This window comes from Pygocentrus nattereri, chromosome 13 (assembly GCF_015220715.1).
Source record: "Pygocentrus nattereri isolate fPygNat1 chromosome 13, fPygNat1.pri, whole genome shotgun sequence".
NCBI lineage: Eukaryota > Metazoa > Chordata > Actinopteri > Characiformes > Serrasalmidae > Pygocentrus > Pygocentrus nattereri.
The window spans coordinates 34,166,576-34,182,102 of NC_051223.1; the positions used below are offsets into that span (position 1 = coordinate 34,166,576).

Here is a 15,527-nt window from a genome sequence, read left to right on the forward strand (position 1 = left end):
TGACTTGATGTGCTTGTGTTGTGATGTGTGTGTGTTGTGTGTGTGTTGTGATTTGATGTGTGCGTGTTGTGATTTGGTGTCTGTGTGTGTTGTGATTTGATTTGTGTGTGTGTTGTGATGTGTGTGTGTGTGTGTTGTGATTCGATGTGTGTGTGTTGTGACTTGATGTGCTTGTGTTGTGATGTGTGTGTTGTGATTTGATATGTGCGTGTTGTGATTTGGTGTCTGTGTGTGTTGTGATTTGATTTGTGTGTGTGTTGTGATGTGTGTCTGTTTGTGTTGTGATTTGATGTGTGTGTGTTGTGATGAGTGTGTGTTGTGATTTGATGTGTGTGCTGTGATTTGATGTGTGTGTGTGTTGTGATTTGATGTGTTGTGTTGTGAGTTGATGTGTGTGTGTTGTGATTTGATGTGTGTGTTGTGATGTGATGTGTGTCTGTGTGTGTTGTGATTTGATGTGTGTGTGATGTGATGTGTGTGTGTGTGTGTGTTGTGATTTGATGTGTTTGTGTTGTGATGTGTGTGTGTTGTGTGTGTTGTGACTTGATGTGTTTGTGTTGTGATGTGTGTGTGTTGTGTGTGTGTTGTGATTTGATGTGTGCGTGTTGTGATTTGGTGTCTGTGTGTGTTGTGATTTGATGTGTGTGTTGTGATTTGATGTGTATGTGTTGTGATTTGATGTGTGTGTGTGTTGTGATGTGATGTGTGTCTGTGTGTGTTGTGATTTGATGTGTGTGTGTTGTGATGTGTGTGTGTTGTGATTTGATGTATGTGTGTGTTGTGATGTGATGTGTGTCTGTGTGTGTTGTGATTTGATGTGTGTGTGTGTGTTGTGATTTGATGTGTGTGTGTGTTGTGATGTGATGTGTGTCTGTGTGTGTTGTGATGTGTGTGTGTTGTGATTTGATGTGTGTGTGTTTAATGTTCCTTGAAGTTCAGTATTTCCAGTTACCATGTTTATTTCAACACAACTTCATGAAGTTAAATCAGGTGCTGCTGATGGAATTTAACACATCTGTTCAGTGGCTGGAGAGCAGTAAGATATCTAGAACCAACCTTATTTTTAACTTTTTTAAAACGACAAAGAAAAAAAATATCTTGCATTTTTTTTTACTGACACTGTTGTGCCAATTGTGTCTTCTATCAGTACTTTGATGTTTTTACATTTTGCCATAATATGAAAACACCAGTTACGATTTCCATTGTGTTAAAATTTCATGATGAATTAACCAACAGAAATGGTTCAAAATGAATAAAAGATCTTGTTACATTACAAGTTAAGAATGTTCTTCTGTAACATTGGGGAGCGATGATGAGGTGGACGCATGTGTCGCAATAAGCGAGATTTATTAAGGGCAAATGCAGAGTCAGGGTCACAGAGCCAACATGGATTGAACAGGGAACAGACATGACAAAAGAAACGTAGGATAAACAAACAATGGAGGCTGGAAGAAACAAACATAGACCAAACAGCATGAGAATATAATACAAAGACCAGCAAACTCACAGGGGAAAACAGGGTTTAAATGCAGGGAAACAACGAGGGTTAACAATACACAGGTGGTAAACGCAGGTGGTTACAATCAGGGGCAGGGTCTGAAAACAAGGGGGCAGGGCCAAGAAGAAACAAAACAAAGGAACATGGCCTGGACTGACAGTTAAGCACAAGCACATGGACAGGATTGGGATAAATCAGTCGTGACATCTTCCTTCTCCTGTCAAGTTACCATTTTGGAGATTTTGTTCCGACAGCACCGATATGTATATATGTATTTATTGTAATGTTATATAGAGTTTTACTGGTAAAAGCACACTTACTGCCTACATAAATAGTTTGAAGCCATTATCTTAGCTGAGGTCCCCTTCGGATTAGTGTTACATTAGCAGGTGGGGACATGCAATTTTACCACAAGACCTCTGCAGTGTTAATGAGGTTAATGAGCATTTTGCATGGGATAAGACATCTCGGTATAAATTACAGAGAGGCCTGGCTAATTGATTTACACATTACCATCAAACCAAAAAACTTCCATATGCAATAAGTTCACCTGCTCTTAAGTAGAAAATAAGTCCTACATTTAATTTAATCATAGTTTCATTTACCTTAGCCAAGCTTGAAGTAAAGGCACTGTGTAATTAGAATTTTTATCAACTTGGAAATATATGGACAGCAGTTTTAGAGGAACTTACCACTTCAGAATTGCTCACAGTGGTGGTGATAGAAACCAGACCCTCACAGAGATGTATGACAGGAACGTTTCGGAAAAGGTTTCAGCTAAAATATTATTGTAAACTACATTTGCATGCAGGTGCTGTGCTGTCTATTAGCTATTACTATCACCATCATTGTAAAGAAAATCTGAGTCTGTAGGTTATTTCACAATAAATCTCTCTCTCTCTCTCTCTCTCTCTCTCTCTCTCTCTCTCTCTCTCTGATATAAGAGCCTTGGGGTTAGTGGGTGAGAGTGTGAGTGAGATGTCTTCCTATCATAAATATCTCTTTATCTCCGCCTGTTCTCACGACTCAGCAGCATGCTGAAATCACATTATTGGCACAAATGCTGCAGTTTGATTGGTTCATCGATTAGTGCTTATATCCAGAGGCGTGAGGGGAGCAGAGGAGATGAGATCAGCAGAGATTAACTGTTGAACAGTTCATTCATCTGCCTAAATCATTCATACATTTCACACTTCATAACTCCTGTCCTCGCAGATTTACAAGCTGATTACATCCCACGATTTCTGTTAAATGACCAGTTTATCAGAAAATGAAACGTACACAAAAGTATAGCTAAAAAGTGACAGACATACTGAAACCTAAATTAGATCCATCTTCTTGTCTGTTTTCATAGATAACAGTAGGAGTATGCCGTACAGTGTCAGAACCACATTAGCAAGTCTAATTGAGAAGATTACTTAACAACTTTAAGGCAAAAATAACAAGTCTTCACACTCAAGTCTCGAGTCAAGTGCCAAATCAGAATAGTCCAGAGTCAGTACAGGCGAGTCTCAAGTCGAGTCCCAAGTTAACAGTGCTAATCATCAAATCCTAAACAAGACAGTGTGTATTCTTCAGCTAATTTAAGGCCATAACACTGAATAAAGGTAACAGTACTACAGCCTCTTCATGACAGTATGTTGTTAGTAGTGTGCAGCTGTATATAATTTTTTATTAGTATTTTTTCTTCAACCCTTCCAACTAAAACACAAAATCCATGGTACACAGATTACCATGAGAGGCAAACTGTATACACAAAGAGTAGTACAGCTACATATGTAAAGAATTTAAAAAGTCCTCTCGAGTCAAGTCTAAAGTAATCAAATTGGTGACTTGAGTCAGTCGAGTCCAAGTCATAATACTCGAGTCCACACCCTTGCTAGTTAGTGGGGGTGGAACGCGATTCGATTCCTGATTCTGGGCTCACGATTCAACATTGTTATGATATTTTTGAACAGAGTTCAAATGAAGAAAAATGACCACTGTAATTGTGCTGTTGCGCTACCAAACGGCACCACAGCTGAGAGGAGGAGTGCTGGAGGGAGTTGATGTTTGGGGCTGAGCTTTGGCAAACTGATGTTGAGACAGTCGCATTAGAGCTTTATTCTCTTTTTATGCCTTGTCACATCTCCGCAAAGCATTGTCACAGTTTTGCATTGTAATATCACAAGGTCACCACACATTATCGCACCTCTGCTTGTCAGCTTCATTCAGAGGTGGAACATTCAGGTCCAGAAAGTAAAAATCCAAGAATTTTCTTCCAACTGCCTGGACACGTCTGCTTCTGGTTTGCAATAATTAGAAAAGACAACCAGTCAGAATTAAAACCTGGAGAGAGTTTTTACGTTGTGAACCTGAATTTTCTGCCTCTGGCTGTATTAGCCTCATAGCTCCGGTGCAAAAATAAAGAAGTCAGCTTCAGACACCAAACATATCCTGAAAAATCTGACCAGATTGGGGTTAAAGGGAATATTGTGTGTGTTAGAATTTTTTTGCAAAGCCATTCTTTGAATGTCCATCTTTCATCTTGTTCTCTTGTCTTTTCATCACTTCAGGACTCCTCAGTCACTCTGTGTGCTTTTCCATCTCATCTTTTGCTTTCTTCCTTCGCTTCTCTCTCTCTCTCTCTCTCTCTCTCTCTCTCTCTCTCCATCTCCCTCTTTAAGATTGAAACTTCAATGAAGACACTCTTTTTCAGACACAGTGTTAAGTCTCTCTCTCTCTCTCTCTCTCCCTCTCCCTCTTTCTCTAAGATTGAAACTTCAATGAAGACACTCTTTTTCAGAAACAGTGTTAAGTCTCTCTCTCTCTCTCTCTCTCTCTCTCTCCCTCTCTCTCTTTCTCTAAGATTGAAACTTCAATGAAGACACTCTTTTTCAGAAACAGTGTTAAGTCTCTCTCTCTCTCTCTCTCTCTCTCTCTCTCTCTCTCTCTCCCTCTCTCCCTGCAGGTATCCCTTCCCCACTGTGTTCAGTTCATGCAGTAAGAAGGACCTGCTGGTCAGCTTGGAGAAGGGAGTGGGCATGTGCCTCTTCAACATGCCTGAGGTCAAAGTGCTCTACGGGGGGCAGAAGTGTGGGAACGGATACGTGGAGGAGGGAGAGGAGTGTGACTGCGGTGATCTGGAGGTACGTCTGGGTGTGTGTGTAGATGAACTCTTTCTGTCATCCTTTCATGTGTGGCAGTGAAAACTGGGTCAAGCTGAGAATGTTGTCCAGAGAATGTTGATTTATTAATAGATCTGAAAGGGAGAAAATAAGGGAGAAATTTAAGAAAAGCAAAAAACATTGAAGAAGAACCTAAAGAAATGCTCTGATATGAAAATGACAGAAACACTAAATGTTCAGAGGTTTGTAGACGCATCACCCAGGGTTTCTTCTGAATTCAAGGGAATGATAAGATATTTTGTCCCCCCTTTGCTGCTGTAACAGGCTCTACTCTACTGTGAAGACTTTACACTAGATGTTAGAGCATTGCTATTAGGATTTGATTGCATTTGATTGCACACAAGAGCATTAGTGAGGTCAGGTACTTACGTTGGATGATTAATTCTGAATCACAAAAATTACTATAACTCATAGTGGGACAGGATGGTGCTCCATCACTTCAGAGAACACAGTTCTGCAGCTCCACAGCTCAATGCTGGGGGGCTTTATATCTCTCTAGTCTCTGCTTGCCTTTGTGGACTGTGCCGTACTGGCAATGCTTTTCTATGGAGATTATAAAGCAGTATGTGCAGTTGAATGCCTTTGTCCACAGCAGGTGCACCTTAACCCCTTAACAAGCCAAGTTTTATTACATTTCTATAACCTAAGAATAGCTCCATTAGTTTGCATTGAACTCCCTGTTATTACTGAATAATAAGGCTTTGTATGAAATACAGATGGATTGTTTAGGGGTTAAAGTAGCTGAATTCACCAATTAGGAGGGGTGACTGGATATTTTCTGTCTTATTTTATATACTCTGCAAGGGCAGCAGCTGGTCAGTCAGAGTAGGAATAACCATTTGAACATATAGCTTGGTATCTACTGCTTTCCCCTCTGTCTGGAAGAATCAAATCATCCTCCACGAGAAGCGGAGGTTGTTTGATAGGGTGCCCAAAAACAGTTTTTGATTAGGGCTCCCAAAAGTTCAGATGTGAGGGTCTAATGAGGACATTGGTTTTGTGTGTGTGTGTGTGTGTGTGTGTGTGTGTGTGTGTGTGTTTGCATACAAACAGCACACCTCTCTCTCCGAGCATTCACACTGCTGCATGAGTCATGGATGAGACAAGTCTGATGTTGTCATCTGACCACACTGGGAGAAAAACCCAGAAATCTGCATATAACACAGGCACATGTGTGTGGCAGAAAAGTGAGGAGTGGGTTCTGTTAGTGACAAAGTCCTGAAGCCATTTGATCAGTCTCAATGTCTGTTTATTTTTGCTTTTTTGCTGGCAACTCATAATGCAACTCATAATGCAATGACAGATCACAAGCGTGTTGTGTTTGTTAGTGTGCATGCCAGGGGATCTGTGTGCTTGTGGTGGGTGTGGTGCGTGTAAGAACAGCACTGATCATTCAGCCTGCGTCATTAAGAAGAATTCGTTTCTTCTAGTTCCATAAATGCTGTTGAAAAAAAGTAATGCCTGGAAAACTATTGTTTTGGTAGTTCACATCCAGTTCACACACTTTTCACATGGCTCACACACACACACACAGTGCACATTGCCTGAGAAACTGTCGTGTTGATAGTTCACTTCCAGTTCACACACACTACATTAAATTCACACACACACGCACACACAAACACAGTGTACACTGCCTAGAAAACTATTGTGTTGGTAGTTCACTTCCAGTTCACACACACTACATACAATTTACACACACACACATACACACACACACACAGTGCACATTGCCTGGAAAACTATTGTGTTGATATTTCACTTCCAGTTCACACACTTTACACGACACACACACATACACACACACACACAGTGCACATTGATAATAGAAAAAGCACCATTCTGCAGGCAGTTCTGATTTTAGTGATCTTAGTAATCTACACTGAGCTAAGCTGTATTGGAATAAGAACTCCCAGAACCTGCTGCGTCAGTTATGATTTATGTTATGTACAAATCACTGGTTACAAGTTCCAAAAGTGATGTGGTCACAAACACTGAGTCTTTTAGACCACAAGGCATTTAAGGGCAAAGCGTCCTTTTATTTACTTTTATTCTCTACAAAAACCTTGACAAAATGAAAAAACACAATTTCTCTGTTATGGTTGAATCATAAAACATGTGAAAATAAGAAAAACCCAATGCAAGAAATGGTTCACTAGGTAAAATGCAAATAAAAGCAGTAAGCAGTGACTTCTAAGCTGTCAGTTACAGTTATCTAATTAAAAACAGCCTTTTACCTTATCAACTTTATTGACTTTTGTAAATAAACATTCATTCCACATTTATTGCTTGCAAAAATTGGGACAAGTGTTATGTAAAACTGGGAAGTTGTGAAATAATCAAAAATGCCTGTTTTGGAACTTTCCACAAGTAAAGAATTGAATAGGTTACAAGTGATGCCAACCTGTTCGGGTATTAAAGGAACATTCACAAAAGGCTCAGTCATTTACATACAAGGATGGGTCAAGTGTTTGCCACTTTGCGAAAAATGCTCTACAAGTAAATAGTCAAATAGTTTAATAACAACATTTCTCAATGTATAATTCCAAGGACTTCACTAGGGATTTCACCGTCTACAGTCCATAACATTATTAACAAAATTTGAGAATCAAATGCCACTGACCTTCAATCCCTCAGACATCCCTGCATAAAAGGACATGCTTCTGCAGTGAATATAACCACATGGGCTCAGGAATACTTTATAAAACCTTGTCAGTAAACAAAGTTTGTCACAGCATGTACAATTCAAGTTAAAACTCTGCTCCTCAAATAGGAAACCATATATCAGCAACATCCAGAAACTGCTTACTTGCAACTCTGCAAAGTGGAAATATATTGTGATCTCATGAGTTCACCTTTCAGATTGTTTTTGGAAATAAAGGATGTCATGTTCTCCAGGCTAAAGAGGAGAAGGGCCATCCCAAATGTTACCAACATAAAGTTCAAAAGTGTATGTCATGATAGGGGTGTGTTATTGCTGATGTGCCAAAACCTTAATAAACCCTGAATATGTCTTCCTTAAAATAAACCTTTCTGGGTAACACTGGGTTACTGCCTCTCTGCCTCTCTCTCTTCAGGAATGTATGAACCCCTGCTGTAATGCCAGCACCTGCACTCTGAAGGGAAATGCAGTGTGTGCACATGGCCAATGTTGTGAAGATTGTCAGGTAAGTGACACAGACACACCGCATTTATTCATTACTGTTCTAAAAGGTTCTGATAAAGTACTGATACGATGATTAGAGGGGAATTCCGCTGATGTAAACAATAATTCAGAGTGGTTTAATGTCAATGGGGCAGTCATGGGCTGGAGCTGAGGGAATCAGCCCTGTGACCGGATGGTCGCCGGTTCAATCTCGTTACCTGACAGTCTGTGACTGAAAACCACCATTGAACCTACACCTGTCTTTTGACTTTTTATATGTAATGTTGATGATAGTAAAATAGGGAAAAATCTAAAAAATGAATGTTTCTCTGAGGACTATTTTGCCATAGAATGTACTACACAAATATCTTAGGGCAATGGTTTATCACAAAACTACTGTAAAACAGTGTTTCAGTCATCAGACAGTGTGTTCATTGCCATTTCATCTAAAGCTATTCTGTAAGCGAACTTTTCGAGCCATTGAACTCTTCAGATGTCTAGTTCCTATCACTACCACTATGAACAATTCCAAATCAGAAAGTTTCTCTAGAATTGGACATTTCACACCAAATCCTAAATGACTTTGTTAACCATTTAATTATGCAGAGAATTTGAAAAAAAATACGGAGTTCCCCTTTAAAATGACAGAATGAGTCAGAGGGGGAAATAAGTGCTAACTGTTTGTTTATGTATGTGGGTTGATGTGTGTGTTCAGTTGAAGCCTGCAGGTACACCGTGCCGAGAGTCCAGTAACTCATGCGATCTGCCAGAGTTCTGCACAGGCTCTGACCCTCACTGTCCGGCCAACGTTTACCTGCATGATGGCCATGCCTGCCACAGCGTAGATGGCCACTGCTACAACGGCATTTGCCAAACACATGAGCAGCAGTGCATCACACTCTGGGGCCAGGGTGAGTTACAGCACTGCTCACAGGCCAAAAGGAATGTTAAATACTGATAGTGAATCATGCTTCCTGTTGATGAACAACCTCTTACTAGTTTATCCTTCCAGCCGTATGAGAAAGCCTTTTCATTTCTGTATATCTTTGTGTTTTGTATAAATTTGATCATATTTAAGATGGTAACAGTAAGTATTATAGCTGTCTCCCTACATTGAGCACAACCTCAGCTAATAAAAAATCTTTATTAATTAGGACTTTGCAGATATGTCACTTTTACAGATGTATGCAAAGTTTGAAGTAAACGCAACATCTGTAGAAAATTCTTTCAAAAATACGGCCATTCCAAAAGCTTTAGTTTGCAATTCTTGAAGTAGCTTATTATGGATTTTGAGGTATGTTTTGGATCATTGTCCTGTTGTAGAAGCCAGTCTTTTTTCAGCTATAATTTCTTGAGTGACTGTGATATTTGCTTCAAAAATATGCTGATATAGTGGAACCCATTCACTAAATTCCGTTTACTCGTGTAATGTTTCCTATGCCACTGGCTACTACCAACTCCCAAAGCATAACAGATCCACCACCATGCCTAACATTTGGCAAGGTTTTCTTTTCATCAAACACCTTGGGTGATTGTGGCCAAAGAGTTCCATTTTTACTTCATCAGTTCACAGCACTTCTTTCCAGAATGTCTCTGACCCATCTAAACTTAGCACAAAAAGTAAGGAAATTTGTGTTTGTTAGATTATTACTTTGTTGTGTGAGGGTAGAGAGCAGGTGGAAGAGAATCTGGAGAGGTGGAGGTTTGCACTGGAGAGGAGAGGAATGAAGGTCAATAGAGACAAGACGAAATACATGTGTATGCAAGAGAGGGAGGCAGGTAGAAAGGTGAAGATGCAAGGAGTAGAGGTCGTAAAGGTGGATGACTTCAAATATCTTAGGTCAACCATCCAGAGCAATGGACAGTGTAGAAAAGAGGTGAAGAAGAGGGTGCAGGCAGGATGGAGTGGGTGGAGACGGATGTCAGGGCTGATGTGTGACAGAAGGATAGCAGCAAGAGTGAAAGGGAAGGTTTACAAGACAGTAGTGCGTCCTGCTATGATGTACGGTTTGGAGACTGTGGCTCTGTCTAAAAGACAGGAGGCTGAGCTGGAGGTTCTGGAGGATCTGTCTTCTACAGATTTGCAGTGAAGGTTTGCAGGATGATATGGCAGACGGCTCTCTGCCCAGTCAATCCGGAACAGACTGCATGCAGCCATTCTCCAGTCTCATCAGGCTGCCAGGAGGCCTGCCATGATTGCCCTTCACCATCAGGCCCGTTTGCACTGGTGTCAGCAACACGTGCACTAGAACCTGAACATGTGGTGGAACGTTATGTTCAGCGATGAGTCCACATCTTTTGGTGGAGGCAGTGTGATGGTGTGGGATGGCATCTCCCTTACTGGAAAAATGAGGCTTGTCATCACTGAAGGCAATCTCAATGCAGAGAGATATCGAGATGAAATTCTGCAACCAGTGGCAATCCCATATCTCCACAGTCTTGGTCCGAACTCTATCCTCCAGGATGACAACGCTCGCCCCTACAGAGGGTTTATGGACCCAGAGTGGAGAGGATGGAATGGCCTGCAAGCAGTCCTGACGTAAACTCCATTGAACACTTGTGGGATCACCTTGGGTGTGCTGTTCGTGCCAGAGTGACCAACACATCCACATTGGCTGACTTGTGACGAATGCTGGTTGTAGAATGGGATGCCATCCCACAGCAGTGTGTGACCAGGCTGGTGACCAGCGTGAGGAGGAGGTGCCAGGCTGTTGTGGCTGTGTATGTTTCCTCCATACACTACTGAAGCTCCTGTTAAATTAATAAATTGTCAAATTGCCAATATGTCTTGTTTCTTCAAACTTCAATCATCCAGTCCACCAAACACCAAACAAGTCAATGGCAGAATAAGCTGTTTGGCATTAGCAGAGAGGATTTGGCAAATTGTTCATGGGCGTAACCCCCAAATTCTCAGCTCTAATGCTCATCCCACAATGCATGTTCCTTACAAACGTGGCACCATTTAAAAGGGAAACTAACAGGCATTCCAATGGCATAAGGTTTATTGCCAAGAAGCATTGTTACAACAAAGTAATAATCTACCAAACACAAATTTCCAAAGTTTAGATGTTGTTTTACATAATTCGCACATTGAATTTTTGATGAGGTCATAGGTTTCCTCATGTTTCTTTCTCTTGATGCTTCCACATAGTTCATGTTTTATAAGCAATGCTGTACAGTAAAAGTACCATCACTGCTGTATCAGCTAAACCTTCCTTCAGGTCCTTTGCTGTCATAATGAAGGTTTTGTGTCGCCTTTCTGTCCAGCATACAAACAGCTCTATTTGAGAGTTTTCTTAGTCTTTCAGATTTAACCTTATTGTCCACACTTCCCCTTAACTGCCATTTCTTAATGACATTCAGACAGTGATAATCACCAACTGGAAGGGCTTTGATATCTATATACTTATTGCCTTCGCCTGAGCTGTATACGTGAATGAGCTTCACTTTCAGATTAGCCAGCTGCTTAGAAGAGACCATGGTTGTTAAGTGTTAGCATAAGTTGGATGAGTCCGAGAATTTACAATGCTCTGGAAGTGTCATCAGGTGACAGTTCTAATGGCAATGCTTGACCTGCCTAACCAGTCCTAACAAAGCTGGGTTAGTTAATCTAAAGTAACTGTGTATTACAATTTACATAGAACTGCTTTTTTTTTTCAAATAGTTTGCAGAATTTGTGTTCTGTTCACTTCAAAAATCAACCAAATTTGTGATATGCCTAGAAATTCTTGTCCAAACTTTTGCCATACAGCTGTATACACTACAATACATGATAAGCAAAAAACACAAAGCACAAACATCTTTACATGTTTGATTAAAACAAAGCTTTTGAAAGCCAGTAAGATGATAGATATGTTAGATAAAATCGGAAATTCATACCAAACAAGCAGTTTGAAACAATGTGCAGGAGGACAGACTCTACACTCTCCCAAAGAACTGAGAAGTAATACTCCAGAAAGAGTCCCACCAGCAAGGTGGATGCTTTGATGGGATTGAACTGAGATTAAGCTACACTAAGCTGAATGTGAACTCACCATTTCAGAGCGAATGCCTTGAACAAGGTTGTGTGGAAAGTTACATGTATTCAGGGATATGTTTTAGTGGAGAGTTGGACTTTGGTGCTTTTAGAAAGGACTGTTCTTTTTTTTTTAATATTGTTTACTGTTCAGAAGCTCACACAGATTTTAGATTTCTTGATAAACATGTAAGAGGGACTACAGAGAGTAACTCTAAGCTTAAGGGTGTGTGGGGGCATGCATGGTTATGTGTTTGCATGTGTGTCTCCTGTAGGTGCAAAGCCTGCTCCAGGCATCTGTTTTGAGAGGGTGAACTCAGCGGGAGATCCATATGGGAATTGTGGAAAAGACTCCAAGGGTTCATTCGCTAAGTGTGAAGAACGGTGAGACCAAGTTTTTTTCTTTCTTCCTCTCTGTTTAAAAAAAAACAACAAAAAACAAAACAAAATAACAGGGTATATTGAAGAGGAGAAGGGAAGGAGAAAAGACTGATAAAAAAAATTGTCTCTTTCGTTGCACTTTCTGTACAAAAGTGCTCTTTTGCACAGAATCCTGTCTGTTTGGTGATGTGCATGTTCAACTGAGACCTGCAGGTACATCCTGCAGAGTCAAAAACAAACTGTGATCTAAAAAGGAACCACTGGAAGTGGCACTACAATTTACATAAACAGGTAGCACTTGTTAAACATTTTTGTTTTAATTGGCAGGTGCTTCAGATGCTTCAGTGATCGTCTACTGATTGACGTAATTGCTGTAATTACTGAAGTGGACAGAGATAGAGAGAGAGAGAGAGAGAGAGAGAGAGAGGGAAAGGGAGAGAAAATAGTTGATTACTTTTGCATAAAACAAAACTGTAGCCGTGCTCTCTTTCTCTCCCTCTCCCTCACTCTCTTGCTCTCTCTCTCTCTGTCAGGAGAGCGTGAGAAACTCTCCTCTCAGGGCAGTAATTGGTCTGCAGTGGCCAGTATGTCTCATTATTTTGCTTAGTTCTTGGCTCCAGAGGAAGAAACGATGTGTGAATACACATCAGAACGCTCTACCATTAGGCCTTCTATTTACTTTGTGTTCTGTATTTCCTAAATACCTTCCTATTTGCAGATGTACATACTGATAAGCATTATTATAATACATAATAATAATGTATAAACTAACAATGAGCCCCATATATTTGTTGAATTTGCACTTATTAAGGGGTTGTCAGGTGTTTACAAGCTTACTATCATTCATTATAGTTGCAGTAGTTCTTCTCTTCTGGAAGAAATCAGGATTAGAGTATTTAAATGAATTTAACCCTTGTGTGGTGTTGATTTTGTTTCTCAGTGGTCTGGTGGACCACCACATTGATGTTTTTCTTAAATCAGTACAGTCATAACAATTTATGTAAAAATACCAGCTGTTTAAAATATCACAAATGGCCAGCGTAGGGTTCTCCTTTAGCAGCTGTAGCCAGTCAGCAGCCTGTGCATGTTGTCCACACACACACACACACACACACACACACACTAACAGCAGGCCATGTAGGAGGAGAATAGAGTGAAGGACACAGCACCTCCACACTTTTATTTCCCGTGGGTTCAGCCCAACACCACATGTGTAATATAAATGTGTGTGGGGGGGGGTGTTCAGTATGAAGTAATTGAAAAAGTGTTGTTTTATATGTACTTCACAGAAAATGAGCAAATGCCAAGGAATCTGGGGTTGAAATAATAATAAATTGCATCTTTTTTTCTTTTGGAAAACATTGAAAATGGGTCCCACACACCTGAACATCACACAAGGGTTAATTGGTTCTTTCTTAGTCCTGCTTTCCTTTATTGTTGTTTTAAATACATTCATGGAACAGAGGTACCTGCAGCGGGAAGATAGTCCCTACTATTATACTTTTTATATAACATTACATAGAAAATGAATATGGTATTTTTTAAACTATGGGTAAATATAGTCCCCAAAGGAGCATTGCTTATTTAGATTTTTACTTGGTTTGCTTTTTGGATGATAAATAAAATAAATAATAAATCAAATAAAATATTGGTTTTGTATACATTACAAGTTCTGGTTCCTATCACCACCACTTCAAAGAAGTGAGTCGTTAAGTTTCTCTACAATAAGCCATTTCACATCAAACTACTCTGAATGACTTTGTTTGCATCTCAGTGGCTACATTATGCGGACATTTTGGAAAATTGGTGAAATTCTCCTTTAACCTTTTCATTGATAAAATAAGCTAAACTGCGTGTCACTGTATTGCTTTGCAGAGACGCAAAATGTGGGAAGATACAGTGTCAGGGTGGGGCTAATCGTCCGGTGATTGGCACTAATGCCGTCTCCATAGAGACAAATATCCCCCTGCAGGAGGGTGGGCGGATCCTGTGCCGGGGGACCCATGTGTACCTGGGAGACGACATGCCCGACCCAGGCCTGGTTCTGACTGGGACCAAGTGTGGAGAGAACATGGTGAGAGCACTGTGTGTCTGTACACTGTCTGAGTTTGGGGACATTTGACTTTTCAAAATGTTCTTAATTCAGATGAGCATATTTCTGTATTAGTTTGCACAAGTCATATAGTTTTTACATGTTTCTTTGCAAAAATGAAAGAAATTGAAAGAACAGATGGGAATGATGTCAAAGCCCACACATTTTATCGCCTTGTTGTGATGTCTGCACTCATCAGAACTAAAATCTTTCAGCTGTTTAAACCATCTTTAAACCAAAAGAGTTTCAATGTGTGTTTTTAATGACAGTCTGAAGAAAGAACTCTCAAACCATTATTTTGGTAAAACTCTTCATATTCAAAGCATTAAAACAATAAGCTCTGTTGTGTGTTAACAAAAAACCTTTGCCAGTCTTAATTAACCCATTTATTCCAAAACTTTACTTCTCAGATGTCCTTGTGATGCAAATTTATGCAATTTCAGACACAGACAAAGCACTTCTTGTAAGTCGCTCTCTGGATAAGAGCATCTGATGAATGCTGTAAATGTAAATGTTTGGAAAAGTTAGTCCACCAGTGTTTTCAATACACAGTTTGGAATCATGTGGTGGTGCTTCATGTGCCTCATAGGAAGCACTTCCTAGACTTGACCTTCCCCTTGGAGGAGCATGTGTGATGGGGAGACCTAACTAGCAGGTGACAATTGTGTAAAAAACGCTATATGAAAGAAAACAAGTGACAGAATGATCAATAGTAAAATGTGAGACACTGTGTTATGTATTAAAAACAGCAGCTTTAGCTATGTTAAAGCATATTTTATTGACCTTACTGGCATCTTTCTCAGCTGCATGCTTGACAAACAGCTCTGGCCATGTGACCAATTACACCGCCCACATAAATGTTCATGTAAAATAAAGTCCATCTGTAAGTACATTTAAAGTATACTTTTCTATAGAAAACTGCTACACTGTCTCTTAAACACTCAAAACTAAATTAGAACCAGAGTTGTGGTTGGTACGATTAAAAGGGTTCATTAAAAAGTAACCATGAAAATCAGAGTTACTAAGAAATGTATTAGTAGAAGTTTCCTTAGAAATCTGCTAAAGGCTTTTGCTTAGATCAACTCTACTATCAGGGCTCTATTATTAGAGTTTGACTGTTAACTCACTGATTATATAGATAAAATAAGTGGTACATTAATGTTAGAATTGAACTGTGATGGTCAGAAGAGCTCCAGAAAGACTCTTGCATCCCTTGGCCGCTCCTTATT

The 15,527-nt window shown here is 40.0% G+C and overlaps 1 protein-coding gene across 1 annotated transcript in view; it reads left to right on the forward strand.

The window, feature by feature from the left end:
* Positions 1 to 15,527, forward strand: part of LOC108429440 (disintegrin and metalloproteinase domain-containing protein 12) — a 179,802-nt gene that overhangs the window by 128,836 nt on the left and 35,439 nt on the right. Inside the window, exons 12-16 of the mRNA XM_017701167.2 lie at positions 4,449 to 4,626; positions 7,743 to 7,832; positions 8,526 to 8,721; positions 12,101 to 12,209; positions 14,082 to 14,280. Of these exons, the coding sequence (XP_017556656.1) occupies positions 4,449 to 4,626; positions 7,743 to 7,832; positions 8,526 to 8,721; positions 12,101 to 12,209; positions 14,082 to 14,280 (772 nt within the window). The remainder of the gene's footprint in view (positions 1 to 4,448; positions 4,627 to 7,742; positions 7,833 to 8,525; positions 8,722 to 12,100; positions 12,210 to 14,081; positions 14,281 to 15,527) is intronic.